This window comes from Lynx rufus, unplaced genomic scaffold (assembly GCF_022079265.1).
Source record: "Lynx rufus isolate CCGP_SWC_20201006 ecotype Redwood Valley unplaced genomic scaffold, mLynRuf1.p SCAF_2, whole genome shotgun sequence".
NCBI lineage: Eukaryota > Metazoa > Chordata > Mammalia > Carnivora > Felidae > Lynx > Lynx rufus.
Window position 1 is genome coordinate 179,773,401 of NW_025814834.1, and position 21,105 is coordinate 179,794,505.

Sequence of the window (21,105 nt, forward strand, 5' to 3'; positions counted from 1 at the left end):
CAGAGCAGGAAAACCCCAGCAAACATTTAGGAATTCTACCTAACATACTTGGAGAGAAATTCCACCTGCCTCCTTAAAACAGATGTAGATTGATTTTGCACTTGTTGTTACTTTTAAGAATCAACTGATCCTCTGATAAAATAACATTTTTCACTGAAGAGGACGTGAGAGAGTAAGGAAATGGACAAGGAGAGAGTTAAAAGGGAGAAAATACACATTTTGTGAAACTAAAGATCATTAATACTAAGAAAGTTCTAAGTGTGTCTTTGAGTGAAGAAAAGTACTTCTTTCTGAGTAGGCAAAAGGTCAAGGAGTAGGGCCTGTCTCAAACTTAACTGGAACAAAAAGTTAAGACAGAATTCAAAGAAGGGCAACGGGGTATTGCTAACAACGACAAAAGTGGAAATAAAATCTCTTGCCAGACTTCCTTTGCTAATGCAGAAAATGCATGAATTGACAAAAGATTTCAAGACTTTCACTCTTTCTAGTCCTTACAAACATTTAGGAAACTTACAATCGTGGGAAGGAAACAAGGGGACAAAGTCCATGCAAGTGAGGTTATGGAGGGAGGAGAAAAGGATTAAAATGGGAGCAGGAGGAATACATTTGCAAAGTTAAAAGAAGATGGAATAAAAATGGAAAAACAGCACTGGTTTTTCATCTCAATAATGAAGTATTCAGTGATTGACATATAGCCATACCAGATACTCTCTAATTATTTTTATTTGATTTTTTTGACAGAATAAAGTTGGAAAAAATGGGGTAACTTGGCATAAGCAATTATCTGATGGATTGCTCTGCAGGCAAATATTGGTGGCAAGAAAAAAAATTCAAGTTGAACCCTTATCGAGTCCAACTTCAGTTTAGTGGACATACAGAATGAAAGAAATTAAACAGTAATGAGAGGGGGGCCTCAGAGCTGGCTCAATCAGTAGAGCATGCAACTCTTAATCTCAGGGTCGTGAGTTCGAGCCCTATGTTGGGGGAAGAAATTGCTTAAAAAAAAAAAAAAACAATAATAAGATATTTTTTCCTATTAGATTGGTTTTTATAAACCAGCCAACATAGCACTAGAGAAGGTGTGAAGAAAAAACAGTCACACCCACGAACTGTTGTTTGTAAATTAGTGCCCTCTTTTTGGTCAGTGGATAGGCTGGCAATATATACCAAAATGCAAAATAGATATCCAAACCAATAATTTCCCCCTTTAATTATTTATGCTAAAGTGATCATGGTGTCAAGTACTTATTTTTTTAACTTAAAAAAATGTTTATTTTTGAGAGAGAAGGAGACACAGAGCAGGGGAGGGGCAGACAGAGAGGGAGACACAGTATCTGAAGCAGGTTCTACACTGACAGCAGAGAGCCCGAGCAGGGCTCGAACTCACAAACCATGAGATCATGACCTGAGCCGAAGTTGGTCCCTTAACTGACTGAGCCACCCAGGCACCCAGCATTATGTATTTAAAGATGAGTTAAAAAGGGAAATTTACTATACCACTCACTATTTTACTTGCAAAATTTAAATACAACCAATGTTCATCATAAGAGACTAATTAAATAGATGATACATAAATTCAAAAGTGCACTAGGTGGCCATTAAAACTAATGGTAAGGATTTATATGTATGGGCATGGAACACACTGTTAAGAGAAAAAAGCGGGTTATAAAACAGGTATTTCCCCCCACCCCCTGCCACCCCATGCAGGTATATCCCCACAAGATGGTGGCAAGACAGGTCTGCGGCTCCTGGGCTGGTGCCTGCCTGCTCAGAACCGGCAAACCTTGCTCTCTGTCTACCTCTGGAAGGTTGTTGATCATGAAAATCTTAGAAATACAGGGACCTTTGTCAAAACACCAGTCACACTGACTCTTTTCCCACCCACAGTTCAATCAATCACTTTAGATGTTAATAAGTTCTTTGTGCTACAATAAAGAGGAGAAATGCACAATGTATGCCTTTCACACTGTAGCATGAATGAAATACACAGTTTAACTTTTCTGAATCCTTTTATTTCAACCCACTTTGGTCACCTTAATAGATGTTTAATTAGAACTGTGTGGCTGTGGCTATAACTGTGCCTTATTGGTCTGAAACTTAATATCAGTAATGATATCCCAAGATGCCTTTAGTTTTGAAACAATGAAGTAAATATGTAATCCCATCTAAAGAGAATAGCTCTCAAAGAAAAAAAAGAGAGAGAGAGAGAAAGAATAGCTCTTTTTGAAAAAAGTTAGTTAAATTGCCTTAGTGTGATTAGTATCTATTAAGAACTAATTATTGTACATAAAAATAGATTTGTATACAGAGTATAATTTTAAAAACCCAACACATATTATATGTTCCTAGTTATGTAGCACTGTATAACATAGAGAGATGTCTGAAATAATGTCAATCACTGTTAACTAAATTTAGTGAACTCAAAGTAATGGAATTGCAGGGGATTTTTTTTTAATTTTTTTTTTTTTTAATGTGTGTATTTTTGAGAGAGACAGAGAATTGGCTGGGGGAGGGACAGAGAGAGAGGGAGACACAGAATCAGAAGCAGGCTCCAGGCTCTGAGCTATGAGCATAGAGCCCGATGCAGGGCTCGAACTCACAAACCATGAGATCATGACCTGAGCCAAAGTTGGACACTTTACTGACTGAGCCACCCACGCACCCCTGGAAATGCAGGGGATTTTTAATTTTTCTTTTCTATATATAGCGTGAATTTCTTTTAAATTAGCATTATTTTTACAATAAAAACCTACTTTGAAAAAGCTCAAGCACAAAAGATTTATTTTTAAAAAGAGTTTTGTTATTAGGCACATTTAAAGATACACTTTATTATTCTTTCTGAGGCACCTGGATGGCTCAGTCAGTTAAGCATCTGACTCTTGATCTTGCTCAGGTCATGATCTCACAATTGATGTGATCAAGCCCCATGTCAGACTCTGTGCTGCAAGCACAGAGCCTGCTAGGGATTCTCTCTCTTCTTCTTTTTAGTTCAGAAAGAAATCACACCAAAATAAATTAGAATCTCTTTACATACGAACTTTGTCCAAAATTATTATCTCCCCGAAAAAGAAAACTGAGGAGAGTGACAAGGATATTATTAGCCTTTCCTCTACAGTTCAGATTTTAACAGAATTTTACCATAGGTTCTTTATATTACTCAAGTTTGGAGATTTACACATCTCTGAAATACAGTCTTACCAGAATTAAGAAGAAACTATAATAGACACTCAGGAATCTAAAATACATGCAAGGGGTGCCTGGGTGGCTCAGTTGGTTAAGCTTCAAGTCTTGATTTTGGCTCAGGTCATGATCCCAGCATCCTGGGATCAAGCTCCACATTAGGCTCTGCAGTGAGCATGGAGCCTGCTTGAGATATTCTCTCTCTCTCTCTCTCTCTCTCTCTCTGTCTCTCTCTCTCTCTGTCTCCCCCCCTTCTGCCCCTCTCTCCTGCTTGTGCTCTGTCATTCTCTCTCAAAATAAATAAAACGAAACAAAAAAAAGAAAAAAAGTCTAGAATACACTCAATACTTGACAGTATCATATAAATTTTCAACTTGTACCCTTTCATGGCAACAACTGGCTCAAGGCTCTAGGCTCAAGGTCCTCCCGGTAGTATTTTATACAAATCTTACTTACCTCTTCAAGTTTCTTCTCAATCTCCTTAAAGACAAGATTTGCCTTAAATCCATCAAATGCAGAGCTAGTTGGAGCAGCCTCAATTTGATGAGTTCTAAAAGAATTGGAGAAAAGAAATCAATTTCAACCCATGGAGTCATGCAGATATTAGGTTTTTCAATAGTTAACAATAGTAATTTTCAAAAGTCCTAAGAACAGAGATGTTGTGGCTCTTACCAAAGAAAACCATAATTAAGCCCATAAAATAATTAAGCTTTTTTTCCCATTTTTCTACAAATATTTAGTGCTCACTAGGTGGTAGGCACTGCCCTTAAAAATACATAGACCAAACTGGGAATGCAAGCTGGTGCAGCCACTCTGGAAAACAGTATAGAGGTTCCTCAAAAAACTAAAAATAGAACTACCCTATGACCCAGCAATTGCACTACTAGGCATTTATCCAAGGGATACAGGTGTGCTGTTTTGAAGGGACACATGCCCCCCACGTTTATAGCAGCACTATCATCAATAGCCAAAGTACGGAAAGAGCCCAAATGTCCATCGATGGATGAATGGATAAAGAAGATGTGGTAAATATATACAATGGAGTATTACTCCGGTAATCAAAAAGAATGAAATCTTTCCATTTGCAACTGCGTGGATGGAACTGGAGGGCATTAGGCTAAGTGAAATTAGTCAGAGAAAGACAAAAATCATATGACTTCACTCACATGAGGACTTTAAGAGACAAAACAGATGAACATAAGGGAAGGGAAACAAAAATAATATAAAAACAGGGAGGAGGACAAAACAGAAGAGACTCATAAATATGGAGAACAAACTGAGGGTTACTGGAGGGGCTGTGGGAGGGGGGATGGGCTAAATGGGTAAGGGGCACTAAGGAATCTACTCCTGAAATCATTGTTTCACTATATGCTAATTTGGGTGTAAATTTTAAAAAATAAAAAATAAAATTAAAAAAAATACATAAACCAAAGAAACCTACCCTCATGAAGCTAGTTGGGGAGAGAGATAATGAACAAGCAAAAAAATGTGAAATATAGTTACTATGAAGAAAATAAAGCAGGTCAAGAAGATATAGATAAATTATAGATGTGTGTGTTGGGTGTTCTATTTTAGATAGTCTGGTCAGACAGGCCTCTCTGAGGGGGTGATATTTAAATTAGGTTGTAAATTTTGTAAATGAGCTAGCCATGTAAAGATAAACTGGACTATTCAAGCAGCCTCCTAACCATTTTCCCCACCTCTGTTCTCGCCTCCCCCCTCCCCAATTCATTCTGCACACTGTTGTAAGAACTATCACCAAGCAACCTACAGTTGACCCTTGAACAATGTGGGAATTAGGGGTGCTGACCCCTGTGCAGTTGAAAATTCTCCAGAGCTTTTGATTCCCTAAAAACTTAACAACTACTAAGAGCCTATTGTTGATCAGAAGCCCTACCTATAACATAAAAGGTCAATTAACACATATTTTGTATGTTATTTGTATTATGTTCTGTATTCTTACAATAAAGTGAGCTACAGAAGAGAAGGTGACATTAAGAAAATCATAAGATGGAGCACCTGGGTGGTTTATTCGGTTAAGCGTCCAACTTCGGCTCAGGTCATGATCTCACAGCTTGTGAGTTCAAGCCCCATGTCAGGCTCTGTGCTGACATGACAGCTCAGAGCCTAGATTCTGCTTTGGATTCTGTGTCGCCCTCTCGCTCTGCCTCTCCCCTGCTTACACTCTGTCTCTCTCAAAAATGAATATTTTTAAAAATTAAAAAAAAATAAAATCATGAGGAAGATGGAGCACCTGGGTGGCTCAGATGGTTAAATGTCTGACTCTCAGTTTCAGCTCAGGTCATGATCTCAGTTTTGTGAGTTCGAGGCCCACGACAGGCTCTGCACTAACGGTGAGAAGTGATGGTGGTCTGAACCCCAGTGAAGGCAGTCTGCCAGTGGAAATGGAGAGAAGGAAGTGCATTCAAATACATTTTAGAGACAGAATCCATTGGCTTTGCTACCAAAGAGTAATGAGGAGGATCTAAGGGTGGGGGGAAAGGACACGAATATTCAGGTGTTCCTGAATAACTGAGGGGGCAGCGGTGCCACATATGGATAAAAGGAAGAAAGCAGTGGAAGTAGAGGGGATCGAAGTTGCATTTTAGACACATGAAGTAGGAGATGTCTGTGAGACAAAAAGGCAGTTGGATATGAGAATCTGGAGCTCAGAGGAGAGGTTGAGGCTGGATATAAAATGGGAATAACTATCAACATAATCAAAGTATTTAAATCCATGGGAACTGATAAGCTTCCCTTGAGGGAATTATAGACAAAGAAGAAAGGCCAGGACAACATCCTATGGAACTCCATTATTTAGAGAAGAGGAAGCAGCAGCCAATGATACAAGAGGTGTTGCAGAAGCTGAGAAAGGAGAAAGAATTGGGGAGGGAGGAGTAAACCATGTCAAATGCTGCCAAAGGCCAAATACCCACTGGATTTGGCACCATGGAGAGTAAAGGTGACTTTGACAAAACAATCTGAAGAAGTAGTGGAAGGCAGAAGTCAGATTATAGTGAATTAAAGAGTGACTAGGAGAGAGAAATACAGACAGTGTGCTTCTTTTGAGATATTACTTTTAGAGGAACAGTGAAAAAGAGTGGTCTCTGGAGGGGATTACGGTATCAAGGAAAATGTACTTTTTTTTTTTTTTTTTTTTTTTTTTTTTTTAAATTTTTTTTCAACGTTTATTTATTTTTGGGACAGAGAGAGACAGAGCATGAACGGGGGAGGGGCAGAGAGAGAGGGAGACACAGAATCGGAAACGGGCTCCAGGCTCTGAGCCATCAGCCCAGAGCCCGACGCGGGGCTCGAACTCACGGACCGCGAGATCGTGACCTGGCTGAAGTCGGACGCTTAACCGACTGCGCCACCCAGGCGCCCCAAGGAAAATGTACTTTTTGTTTTTCTTTTTTAAGATTAACATATCAGAGCATTTTTGCCTGCTGATGGTAGTGAACCAGGGAAAAGGAGCTAGAAGAACAAAAGACCTGAGAAGGTGAGAGAGGATGAGATCCAGGGGCCTATGATAAGAAGAAGAGGTGACTCAATGGAAGAAAGAGAATCAGATGGGTGCAATTCTAGATTAGGTCTTGGAATGGAAGATGAAGGAGTCTGGTCTAATGGCTTCTATTTTTTCAACAATGTATAAGGCAAAGCAATCAGTTGAGAATAAGAGTGAACAAGTAGGTATGGGAAGTCTAAGAAGCCGAAAAGCAAGCCTACTAGAGGAATGATACTAATATCACTAATGAGGAATGGAACCCGCACCCCTGCCATGCTGAGATACATACAGTAAGTACTTAGAGCATGGCATGCTACCCCACACTTGCATGCCTTTGTCAGTGCTACTTCCTGTATCTAGAATACCTCTGTCTTAGCAGATTCCATTTTATCCTTCAAGATCCAGGCCAGGAAACTCCTCTTCTGTAAAACCCTACTAAATGACAGCTTCTCCAGAGCAGATACCACATTTAAAAAATAAAATAAAAAATTGTGTCTCCTGTTCCCAGCATACAATTGGTAAACAGTGACTGAATGGAAGTGAAATTACATTGAATTCTCTCCCTTACCTAAATTCTTATGTTCTCCTGTTCCATTTAGAGCAGAATTATCTATGGTACAGTATCTTCCAGTCAAAAGTCTGAATGAATGACCTCAAATAAAGTGGCCACAACTAGTCCTCCACAAGCCCATTTCATTTGTCTAACTTCGCAACTTTTAATCATCACTATGCCCTTTTCTAAGCTTGTCACTTCCTAATTGTATATGATAAAATACTAACTGATACACTGATAAGTAGCACTTTTCAGTGTACAAAATATCTTGATACTTCATGGAGCAGAGTCCAGACTACAAGCTCCCACAGGCCACAGATACAAGTATCCTCTGCTATCCAACGATTCCCTTTACGTCACTTTGCTTTTATGAAAGACCAACATTAATCTCTGTTTTTGCTGACCAAAAACAAAACAAAACAAAACAAAAAACCCAAAGAGGATTTTAGCTGCTACAACATGGTAATTGCTTCTTCACTCTGCACCATTTCACCTTTTGAAAGGTTTCATAGGAATGCTCTATTTTCAGATGGCAGGGGAAACTTCTTTATCTTGCCTCCAGATATGATGTGCTAAGAAGGATATCATCACTTCAGTGGTATTTTTTGCAAAAAAATGTACATTCTGAATCTAATTATGAGGAAACATCAGACAAACGCAAATTGAGAAACATTCTACTCCTAAGGAATGTACTTGTACTCTTCAAAAAAGTCAATACCAAGAATTACAAAGAAAGGCTAAGGAGTTGTTTCAGATTAAAGAAAGCTAAAGAGACATGACAACTAAATGCATTCAGGATCCTAGGTTAGAATCTAGACAAGGAGAAAAAAATGAAGTTTATAGTATCTTTTATAAAGATATTATTGGAACAATTGTCAAATTTTGAATATGTTTGTTGGATTAGGTATTATTAGTATGTTATCTATATTAAATTTTCTGATTTTGAAAACTATAGTGTGATTAAGAGAATGTCCTTGTTTTTAGAAACATACATTAAATTATTTAGGGATAAAGTATGGGGCGCCTGGGTGGCCCAGTCGGTTAAGCGTCCAACTCTTGGTTTGGGCTCAGGTCATGATCTTATGGCTCGTGAGTTAGAGCCCCATATTGGGTTTCATGCTGATAGTGCAGAGCCTGCTTGGGATTCTCTCTTTTCCTCTCTCTCTCTGCCCCTCCCTCACTTGCTCTGTCTCTCAAAATACATAAATAAAAACTTTAAAAATTTATAAAAAAATTATTTAGGGATAAAGGGGCATAAGGTCTCCAACCTCCAACTACTTCAGAAAAAAAATATGCACATATATAAATTTATGTAAAAAAGAAATACATACATAAGCAGCTGACTTCGGCTCAGGTTATGACCTCACGATTCATGGGTTCGAGCCCCGCGTCAGGCTGTGGGCTGATAGCTCAGAGCCTGGACCCTGCTTAAGATTCTGTCTCCATCTCTCTCTGTCCCTTCCCCGCTTGTGCTCTCTCTCTGTCTCTCAAAAATAAATAAAATGTTAAAAAAAAAAAAAAAGCAAATGGGGCAAAATGTAAGCACAAATAGTAAAATTGAGTACAAGGTATATAGGAGTTCCTTGTAGTATTCTTATAATTCTTCCCTGTATGTTTTCATTTATTTCATTTACAAATAAAGGGTTGTAGTTAAAATAAAAATTTAGAAAATGAAAAAGCTAATCACCTATAATCCTATCACTCAAACTAGTTTCCTATATTCAATTTTCCATATTGCTTCTTCTGGTCCTTCTAGTTTACAAGCATATATACAGCTGTAATCATTACATGGATACACCTTTACTTCTAACTTTTAAATTCTTATAGCACTTAGGGTTTTCACACGTTGAGTTAAACTTTCAAGCTAATTTAGATAATTTTCCATAAACAAAACAACAACAACAAAACTGGAGCAATCTAAATATGCCTCAACCATGAAAAAGGGCATCATATCATCATAATTATGGGGTCTATCCATCAAGAAGAGCTCACAATTATAAATGTTTATGCACCCAATTTGGAGGCACCCAAATATATAAATCAATTAATCATAAACATAAGCAATCTTACTGATAAGAATATGGTAATCGCAGGTGACCTGAATACTCCACTTACAACAATGGACAGATCATCTAGGCAAAAAATCAATAAAGAAACAATGGCCCTGAATGATACACTGGACCAAATGGACTCGACAGATATATTCAGAACTTTTCATCCAAAAGCAGAGAATACACATTCTTCTTGAGTGCACATGGAACATTCTCCAAGACAGATCATATTCTGGGTCACAAAACAACCCTCAATAAACATAAAAGAACCAAGATCATACCATGCATATTTTCAGATCACAACACTATGAAGCTTGAAATCAACCACAAGAAAAAGCCTCCAAATGGACGGAGATTAAAGAACATCCTGCTAAAGAATGAATGGGTCAACCAGGCAATTAAAGAAGAAATCAAAAAATATATGAAAGCAAATGAAAATGAAAACACAACAGTCCAAATCCTTTGAAATGCAGCAAGGGCAGTCCTAAGAGGAAAATACATTGCAATCCAGGCCTATCTCAAGAAACAAGAAAAATCCCAAATACAAAATCTAATAATAGCACACTAGAAGGAACTAGAAGCAGAACAGCAAAGAAATCCCAAGGCCAGGAGCAGAAGAGAAATAATAAAGATTACAGCAGAAATAAACAATATAGAATCAAACACACACACACACACACACACACACACACACACACACACAGTAGAACAGATTAATGAAACTAAGAGCTGGTTTTTTGAAAAATAAACAAAATTAATAAACCACTAGCCAGACTTCTTAAAAAGAAAAGAGAGGACCCAATAAGATAAAATCATGAATGAAAGAGGAGCGATCACAACCAACACCACAGAAATACAAACAATTATCAGAGAATACTATGAAAAATTATATGCCAACAAACTGACAACCTGCAAGAAATGGACAAATTCCTAGACACCCACAGACTACCAAAACTCAAGCAGGAAGAAATAGAAAATTTGAACAGACCCATAACCAGCAAAGAAATTGAACAAAAAAATCTCCCAACAAATAAAGAGTCTTGGGCCAGATGGCTTCCCAGGGGAATTTTACCAGACATTTAAAGCAGAGTTAATACCTATCCTTCTTAAGCTGTTTCAAAAAACAGAGATGGAAGGAAAGCCTCTAGACTCATTCTATGAAGCCTTGATTCCCCAAACAGACAGAGACCCCACAAAAAAGGAGAATTACAGGCCAATATCCCTAATGAACATGGATGCAAACATTCTCAACAAGATACTAGCAAATTGAATTCAACAGCATATTAAAAGAATTATTCACCATGATCAAGTGGGATTCATTCCTGGGCTGCAGGGCTGGTTCAATATTTGCAAATCAATCAATGTGATACATCACATTAATAAAAAAAAGGATAAGAATCATATGATCTTGTCAATAGATGCAGAAAAGCATTTGACAAAATATAGCATACTTTCTCAATAAAAACCCTCAAGAAAGTCGGGATAAAAGGAATATAGCTTAACATCATAAAAGCCATATATGAAAAGCCCATGGCTAATACCATCCTCAATGGGGAAAAACTGAGAGATTTCCCCCTGAGATCAGGAACACGACAGGGATGTCCATTCTCACCACTGTTGTTTAACATAGTGTTGGAAGTCCTAGCCTCAGCAGTCAGACAACAAAATGAAATAAAAGGCATTCAAATTGGCAAAGAAGTCGTCAAACTTTCACTTTTCACAGATGACATGATACTCTACATGGAAAACCCAAAAGATTCCACCAAAAAGCTGCTAGAACTGATACATGAATTCAGCAAAGTTGCAGGATACAAAATCAATGTACAGAAATTGGTTGCATTTCTATACACCAATAATGAAGCAACAGAAAGAGAAATCAAGAAATCGATCTCATTCACAATTGCACCAAGAACCATAAAATACCTAGGAAGAAACCTAACCCAAGATGTAAAAGATCTGTGTGCTGAAAACTATAGAAAGCTTATGAAGGAAATTGAAGAAGATATAAAGAAATGGAAAAACATTCTGTGCTCATGGATTGGAAGAATAAATATTGTTAAAATGTCAATACTACCCAAAGCAATCTACACGTTCAATGCAATCCCAATCAAAATTGTACAGGCATTCTTCTCAAAGCTAGAACAAACAATCCTAAAATTTGTATGGAACCACAAAAGACACCAAATAGCCAAAGTTATGTTGAAAAAGAAAACCAAAGCAGGAGGCATCACAATCCCAGACTTTAGCCTCTACTACAAAGCTGTAATCATCAAGACAGTATGGTATTGGCACAAAAACAGATACATAGGCCAATGGAACAGAATAAAAAACCCAAAATTGGACCCAAAAATGTACGGCCAACTAATCCCTGACAAAGCAGGAAAGAGTATCCAATGGAAAAAAGACAGTCTCTTTAACAAATGGTGCTGGAAGAACTGGACAGCAACATGCAGAAGGTTGAAACTAGACCACTTTCTCACACCATTCACAAAAATAAACTCAAAATGGATAAAGAACCTGAATGTGAGACAAGAAACCATCAAAACCCTAGAGGAGAAAGCAGGAAAAGACCTCTCTGACCTCAGCCGTAGCAATCTCTTACTCGACACATCCCCAAAGGCAAGGGAATTAAAAGCAAAAATGAACTACTGGGACCTTATGAAGATAAAAAGCTTCTGCACAGCAAAGGAAACAACCAACAAAACTAAAAGGCAACCAACAGAATGGGAGAAGATATTTGCAAATGAAATATCGGATAAAAGGTTAGTATCCAAAATCTATAAAGAACTTAACAAACTCAACACCCGAAAAACAAATAATCCAGTGAAGAAATGGGCAGAAGACATGAATAGACACTTTTCCAGAGAAGACATCCAGATGGCCAAGCGACACATGAAAAGATGCCCAACATCACTCATCATCAGGGAAATACAAATCAAAACTACAATGAGATACCACCTCACACCTGTAAGAGTGGCTAAAATTAACAACTCAGGAATTCCCATTGCACTGCTGGTGGGAATGCAAACTGGTGCAGCCACTCTGGAAAACAGTGTAGAGATTCCTCAAAAAATTAAAAATAGAACTACCCTACAACCCAGCAATCGCACTACTAGGGATTTACCCAAAGGATACATGAGTGCTGATTCATAGGGGCACATGTACCCCAATGTTTATAGCAGCACTTTCAACAACAGCCAAATTATGAAAGGAGCCTAAATGTCCATTAGCTGATGAATGGATAAAGAAGATGTGGTTTATATATACAATGGAATACTACTTGGCAATAAGAAAGAATAAAATCCTGCCATTTGCAACAACATGGATGGAACTGGAGGGTATTATGCTAAGTGAAATAACTCAGTCAGAGAAAGATAGATATCATATGTTTTCACTCATATGTGGAACTTGAGAAACTTAACAGAGACCATGGGGGAGGGAACGGGAAAAAAATAGTTACAGAGAGGGAGAGAGGCAAACCATAAGAGACTCTTAAATACAGAAAACAAACTGAGGGTTGATGGGGGCGGGGGGCAGGGGAGAGGGGAAAATGGGTAATGAGCATTGAGAAGGGCACTTGTTGGGGATGAGCACTGGGTGTTGTATATAAGCAATGAATCACAGGAATCTACCCCCCAAACCAAGAGCACACTGTATACACTATGTTAACCAACTTGACAATAAATTATATTGAAAAAAAAAGTCTTTATGTCAAATTATAAAAAATTAAAATAAAATAAAATAAAATAAAATAAAATAAAATAAAATAAAATAAAATAAAAAAGCCTCAACCAAGGAATGGATAAACAATCTGTGGTACATCCATATAATGGAATGCCTGCCACTCATCGATAAGGAACGAGTTACCAGTATGTGCAATAACATGGATGAATCTCAAATGAATTATGACCAATGAAAGAAGCCAGACTCAAAGCCTTTTTGGTTCTTTTCACATGATATTCTGGAAAGGGAAAACTGCAGGGGCACAAAACAGATCAGTGGTTGCCAGGAGCTGGAGGGGAGGGGGAAGGGTTGACTACAAAGGTGAACAAGGAATTTTGGGAAGTGATAGAACTATTCTGTATCATGATTATAGTGGTAGTTACATGAATGTATATGTTGGACAAAACTTGCAGAACTATGCATTAAAAAGGTGACTTTTACTATATGTACATTATACCTTAATTAAAAAAAGAAAAAACAAAAAACAAAGTTGGGTTTTAAAAATAGGTTTCATTGGGGCACCTGAGTGGCTTAGTTGGTTAAGCGTCTCTTGATCGTGGCTCAGGTCATGATCTCATGGTTGGTGAGATCAAGCCCCTGCAAGGGGCTCTGTGCCAACAGTGCAGAGCCTGCTTGGGATTCTCTCTTTCCCTTTTTCTCTGCCCTTCCCAGCTCATGCTTTTCCCATACATACATACATACATACATACATACATAGGTTTTATTTAACAAAGTATAGAATGCAAATCTATCCTCCATCTGTATTGCAAAAGCTCTCAACTTACATAAAATGAATAGAGTGTTATAATACAAAGTCAATACTCATATTCAAAACTGGTCTAAATTAAGGAGCTTCCCTCTACTTGCTAATGGGATGCTGCCTGATTCATGAATCACTTAATAAACTCAGTTGAACTTTTGTTCTTAATAGTAGGCATGATCATTAATTGCATTTCCAGCTCCTCTCTGGAAGATGGGGAGTGGGACTGAAAGTTTCAAGCTTCTAATCAAGGCTTGGTGTTTCTGGTGACCAGTCCCCATACCAGGGTCATGTAGGAGCCCACCCAGAGTCATCTCACTAAACAAAAGATGCTTCTGGTGAACTTGAGAATTTACAAGGGTTTCAGGAGCCCTGTGTCAGGAAACAGGGTCAAAGTCCAAATATTTATGTTTTCTGTTATCTCACACAAACCAAGACCTATTGTCCAAGGCAATGGAAGAATGACTCCAAAGGCAAGGAGATCATCAGAGCTACCCCTCCCTTCACTAACCCAGAGTGCAAGGACCTTAGGGGCAGAACAATTTAAGAAAGGAAGAGTCACCACTGCCCAGTGCCATCTCACTTCATGGGCTCTGCTCCCCCTCATTCTAACATCCCATTCCTCTGCCACCCTAGGCTGGGCTCTGACAGGCTCTGGTGAAGCATATGCTGCACCCAGCAAAGCTGTAGGGTCATGACTGCCTCCTCCTAAATTTCTAGGGATGCCTCCAAGATCCTCAGTGTCCAGGCAGAGAACCACCATGGGAGTGAGGCCACTATTGAGAGTCCCCACTAGGGCAACACCCAATGGAACCTTGGGGGTGAAGCCATGTCCATGACCCCAGACCAGCAAAGTCACCCATGTGCAATTCTAGACAATCAGAGCCACAAAATGAGCTGTGTCCAGCAAACCCATAGGAGCAGGGCTGCCTAGAGCCTTGGGGGCCCACACCTCACCCCAGTGTGTTTAGAAGGCAGGACCTTCATCTCAAAGTACCTAGAGGGCAGAACATGGAGACAAGGATTATTTTCAAACCTTAAGGTATAATGATGTTTTCCCTGTTGGAGTTTGGATTTGCTCAGGACTCTCTCTTTCCTTTTTCTCCCTTTCAGAATGGGAGTGTCTATCCTGTTCCAGTCCCGGAATTCTACTTTGGAAGCACATATCATGTTTGATCTCCCAGGTTCACAGCTGGGGAAGAATTTGCCTTAGGATGAAACACACCTTGAGTCTCATCCATATGTGATTGAGATATTTAAATGACACTGTGGACTTAAGACTTTTGAGTTGATGACATGATAAAGACATGAATTTTGGGGGCCAAGGACAAATTTTGTTATAGCAACCTGAACAGACTGACAGCAGACCTCAATTTATGCAAGATACGACTCAAAACCAGACTGTAATAGCAGAAAAGAAAAATACTGTTCAAAATTGATCTAACTTAAAAGACAGAAAAGTTTAACTATAAATTAAATGCAATTGGTCACCGCCCTTAAATATGACTTCTCATTTTCTCAGTTCCTACTGCAGCACTGAACATTTTTTTTTAAAGTTTATTTATTTTGAAACAGAGAGAGAGGGAGGGAGGGAGAGAGAGAGGAATCCCAAGCAGACTCCCCTCTCTGTGCTAAGCCCAGTGCGGGGCTCAGTCTCACAAACTGTGAGATCATGACCTGAGCCGAAATCAAGAGGCAGACACTTAACCGGCTGAACCACCCAGGTGCCCCAGCACTGACCATTTCTTATCCACCCTGCTGCAACTGCCTCCTGAGAGGATTCCTGACCTCTGGTCTCTCCACCTATCAACTCAAACTAATGCCAGACTGATCTGCTTAAGGCACAATATAATCACATGATCTTCTGTTAAAACTAATTCTGTGGGCTAAATTCCAAACTCCTGAAGAGAGCATTTGAAGGTTTCAAAACCATACCCAGTCTAGTTACAAATGTATCTTCTGTCACCTACACACTATTGACTCTGCCCATCTACCAAGGCACACACAAAATAATCTACTCTGCACCCACACAGTACAACTACTCATCAAACCTTGTATCTCAACTCTCTGTACCCATCTATGTACCTGCCTGGAATATCCTTTCTCTACCCTTTGCTGGGCAATCCTAGTCATCTGGTTTAAATTTACCTTCTTCATCACTTCTCGACCTTTTGGCTAAGATCAAGTGTAGTATCTGCTCTTATCAGTTTAAATTTACCTTCTTCATAATAATTTCTTCCTCTGGGCTTCTACAGCATTTTGAAAAACCTATGTCTGCCTTCCCCACATACACAGAGGACCATTCTGGGGGCCTAACCATGTAGCAATTGCTCCATCAAAGTTAGCTAAATTAGAAACTAAGTAAATCAGATCATGTACAATGGGTATCTGCAATATAATGATTTATAAGAAATATTATTTGGTCATCAGATGACTAAAATGTATTTCTCAGATAGATTTGGTCTTCATCCACAGTTCCTGAAAATGCTTCAAAGTCATAAAGGTAAACTGAGTGTCTTATTATTAATGAAGGTGACTTTGGACCCCACCACACACCACTACCATATGGGAGGGGAGAGGAGCTGGAGGCTGGCCCATGGCTGTTGACTTGGTCAATTATGACTATGTACTAAAGCCTCCATAAAAACCCAAGAGGACAGCTTTTGGTCCTTTTCAGAGAACTTCCACACTTAGGAAACCAGAACCCTTCCTCATACCACCAAATCAACCAGGCCCCAAGCTCCTTTGTTTGGGACCTCGCCCTATTTATCTCTTTATCTTATTGTTGATTCGTATCCTTTATCATATCCTTTAATACACTGGTAAATATAAGTAAGTGTTTTTCTGAGTTCTGTGAGCCTAGCAATTTGCTACTAATCTAGCAAATTAATCAAACCTAAGGAGGAAGTCATTGAAACCTCCAAACTGTAGCCAGTCTGAGGTTTTTGACTGGCATCTGAAGTGGTGGGTGTGGGTCAGTGTGGTACGTAACACTTAAGCTGTGGAATGTGATGCTATCTCTGGGTAGATGGTGTCAGAGGAGTTGAATTCAGACCTACTGGTGTCCAAGAATTGTTTGGTGTTTGGGGATGGGGAGTGGGAGTTCCCACTCCCCATGTTGGAACTGGGGGTCCAGGAATCCTAAAATAGTGCCTTAAAATGACTTCATTTAAAGTGAAACCACAACCTCGCTTTAAAACTATATATTTGTGTCATCAGATTTAGAATCGTTTTCCCAACTTTGGCCTTTGTCATGAGTTATGTTGGATCACTAAAACTATCAGTACTACCTTCAATATTTTCTTATTAGTCATTCTTTTTTTTTATGAATATAATTTATTGTCAAATTGGCTTACATACAACACCCAGTGCTCATCCCAACAAGTGCCCTCCTCAATGCCCATCTCCCATTTTCCCCTCTCCCCCAGCCTCCATTCACCCTCAGTTTGTTCTCTATATTTAAGAGTCTCTTGTGGTTTGCCTCCCTTCCTTTCTGTTTATAACTATTTTTTCCCCTTCCCTTCCCCTATGGTCTCTGTTAAGTTTCTCAAGTTCCACATATGAGTGAAAATATATGATATCTGTCCTTCTCTGTTATTAGTCATTAATTCTTATTAGTCACTAGTACAGGTATTGCTGCTTTTCAAACGTTCCATGTTATGCCATTTTGCTTCTACAAAAGACCTACATTAGTACCTGTTTTCGCTAACCAAAAGAAATCCAAAGAGGATTTTGGCTTTTACCAAAGAAGAAGCAAAAAGAGACGATAGAGTTCAATGTTCGTTTTGCAGCAAGCCATCACAGAGGCAGTGCATGTGTGGAGAGTGGCACTGTCCCCAAGCTCTTTCCCCAAGAACTACACTCAGCAGGGAACCACAGCTTTGAACTGTATCTGTGAACACCTGTGCTTTATCTCAATTTATTTTGTGCATCTGTTAGTAAGATGTGTCCTAAGGTATCAGAAAAGCATAAAAGAGGTTATTTGGGGGGTCTGGGAATACTCAAGAATTTTTCCATATAAAGTAATGGTAATTGCTTCTTTGCTTTATAGCATTTTGGCTTAAAAAAAGTTTCATAGGAATGCTTTACTTTTGGATAGCAAGGGAAACCTGTACACCAGCTGGATTTGTTCATACTTCTGCTTTCCCAGAAATATCACTGTAATTATTTTGAACAATTCAATCTCCCAATTACTTAGTCTCCTGAAATTAAAAGAACTATGAGAATTCCATGTTTAAAATAGAATTTATTTCCCCCAATTCATAACCTTCTAATCCGAGCAAATTAGAGAGTTACACTAATATGCTGACTCAAGTAGCTATAAAGTGACTTTAAAGTTTGGATTTTACTGAGAGTTTTCAACTCCAAATATGAACTGGACGGAATTCCAGAAGACAGTACAGACTAATGATCACATTTAGGAGGGAACTAAAAAATTCAACATCTTAACACCTTTTTATGTGATTCAATTCAAGAAACATTCACTCTCTATGACAGAGATCCTTAGAGGAGTGGAGTGATGTGACAGTCTTAGGCCTCAAAGATTTCATATGAGGGGAATAAAAATGTGGATATACTACAACTAAACCAAAACTAGATAAGGGTGCAGGAGGTGCAAAGTGCTGTGGATATTTAAAGGGAGACGGTACTCAAGATGGGCCTTAAAAACAATGGAATTTTCACAACAGAAATGATATTCCAGACAGAGAAAGAAAAGTGAAAGGACAGATAGAAGAGACTCAAGAGCTTGTAAAACAGAAGAATATAATCGATTCTGAAAAGAAGTGTGTCACATATCCTTTGTGGAACCAAAAGTGTGAAAAAAAAAAAATAGGGATGCCCGGGTGGCTCAGCCGGTTAAGTGTCTGACTTTGGCTCAGGTCATGATCTTGCAGTTTGTGAGTTCAAGCCCTGCATCCGTGCTGACAGCTCAGAGCCTGGAGCCTACTTTGGATTCTATAACTCCCTCTCTCTTTGCCCCTCCCCTGCTTGTGCTCTGTCTCTCTCTCTCTCTCAAAAATAAACATTAAAAAGGGGCGCCTGGGGGGCTCAATCAGTTGAGCGTCTGACTTCGGCTCAGATCATAATCTCACGGCTTGCAGGTTCAAGCCCCATGTCAGGTTCTGTGCTGACAGCTCAAAGCCTGGAGCCCGCTTCAGATTCTGTCTCCGTCTCTCTCTCTCTGCCCCTCCCCTGCTCACACACACACACTCTCTCTCTCTCAAATATAAATAAACATTAAAAAAATTTTTTTTAAATATATAAATAAAAATAAAAAATAAATAAACATTAAAAAAAAAGAAAGAAAGATGGGGCACCTGGGTGGCTCAGTCAGTTAAGTGTCCAACTTCAGCTCAGGTCATGATCTCATGGCTCATGAGTTTGAGCCCCATGTCGGGCTCTGTGCTGACAACTCAGAGCCCAGAGCCTGCTTGGGATCCTGTGTCTCCCTCTCTCTTTGCTCCTCCCCTGCTCACACTCTGGCTCTTTCTCCAAAATAAATAAACATTAAAAAAAATTAGGGGTGCCTGGGTGGCTCAATTGGTTAAGCATCTGACTTCGGCTCAGGTCATGATCTCGCAGTTCATGGGTTTGAGCCCAGCATCAGGCTTTGTGCTGACAGCTCAGAGCCTGGAGCCTGTTCCAGATTCTGAGTCTTTGTCTCTCTCTGCCCCCACCCCCTCCCCTGTTCGTGCTCTGTCTCTCTCTCTCTCTCAAAAACAAATAGACATTAAAAAAATTTTTTTTTTAATTAAAAAAAGAAAGAAAAATAATTACCAAGAATTTCAGGAGAAAAAGGGAGCCAATTAGTGTTGACAGCTACATCAGGGTTAAAGAGAATAAGAACAAAATAAAGACAATATTTCATAATCAGATTGCTCTTGGCTTTACCTGACCTCGGGGGTGAAGTCAAAAATCAAGACAAATATTTCAGCATAGATAAACAAAAGTGTCCCATTATAAAAGGCTCATTATGAAAGAAAATAAGGCAATAAGAAAAATAAATGTTTATCATCTGTCAGAGCTGAACATGTTTGCTAACAGACAGGAGTCAATAGAAAGGCAAAGATGAAAAGACTCTAAAGGGAGAAGGTATACTTAATATTTAGAACAAAGTTACAGAAAGTGGTTGGTAACAAAAGCATTCAAAGAGGAGAGCCTGGCCTGGGAAAGGAAGAGGGCCTTTTTGCCTATGGGAAGAACAATAACACTTCTCTGAGACAAGAGCAAGGAAGTTGAGGGATCCTGAAAGGCTTGGAACAGAAAGCACTTGGAGATTTGAGGAGCAGAGGAATTTGATAAGGACAGGAAGAAAATCAGCAAGAGACAAATAAAAGGAATTCTAGCAGCAGTGAGGGCTTGGCTGGATTCTGAAACATACATGTGCAGAGATCCAATCAGCGTATTTGATAACTTTCTCCAAACAACCTCAGAAGCCTGGGAGGGTATGTACAGACAGAGAAAGCGAACTCTGAAAAAGGAGACCAAAAAAGTGACTTGCCTAAATTAAAATCACTCAGGTTAGCCGGGCTAAGACAAGTATTTTTAGTTCAGCACTCTCTTTTGACTATGCTGCCTCCTCTTTTGAACAAAATTTTTTAACAAAATTTTCCTAAGGCTGTTTAAGTTTAAAAGCTAATTGCCAGTTTTAAGGTTTTAAAGCCAAGCTATCAAAGCAATGTTATGATATACTTATTGAGTACTAAAGCAATAAAATTTGGACTTTTTACATATACAACGTCATCAGCTATGAAAAGTCAGGATTCATTAACAGACAAAACCCAGAATGCCACTTACCTGGCAGCTTCAGGAAAACCCATCTTGTACAGCGTGACAACCACAGCTCCTCCAATGCCTAAATTATGCTGCAGAGCAACCTTTGCACCAGGAACTTGCCTTTTTCCGGCTTCCCCTCTCAGCTGCCAGCAGAGTTCAGCGCACTGAGCCAGACCTAACAAATCGAACACAGAGCAATCAGATTCCATTGCGTTAGAAAGCTGCCCCAGCCAGCTTTCTCAAGCCCACTTTTAAAGTCAAGAAAATGCATGCATAAATAACTTCTCTTAAAGGGCAAGAGGGTTTCTGCAGCTAGTTTTCCCCCTTCCTAAGTAATCTCCTTACTTACTTATTTTTACTTTATATAATTTATTTATTTTTTATAATTTACATCCAAGTTGGTTAGCACATGGTGCAACAATGATTTCAGGAGTAGATTCCTTAATCTCCTTTCCCATTTAGCCCATTCCCCCTCCCACAACCCCACTAATCTCTGTATTTAGACAATACCCAGGCTTAAGAAATTCCATGAACTCTAACCTGTCATTTTTTGGCA

General features: G+C 39.1%; 1 protein-coding gene and 1 pseudogene across 2 annotated transcripts in view; one reads left to right on the top strand and one right to left on the bottom strand.

Annotated features, from left to right (window-relative positions):
* Window positions 1-21,105, bottom strand: part of SCP2 (sterol carrier protein 2) — a 132,290-nt gene that overhangs the window by 18,019 nt on the left and 93,166 nt on the right. For both annotated transcript variants that reach the window (XM_047084181.1, XM_047084182.1), the window contains 2 exons: window positions 20,571-20,724; window positions 3,637-3,730 (listed from right to left, as the gene is read on the bottom strand). In XM_047084181.1, the coding sequence (XP_046940137.1) occupies window positions 3,637-3,730; window positions 20,571-20,724 (248 nt within the window). The remainder of the gene's footprint in view (window positions 1-3,636; window positions 3,731-20,570; window positions 20,725-21,105) is intronic.
* Window positions 15,928-16,044, top strand: LOC124516885 (uncharacterized; annotated as a pseudogene).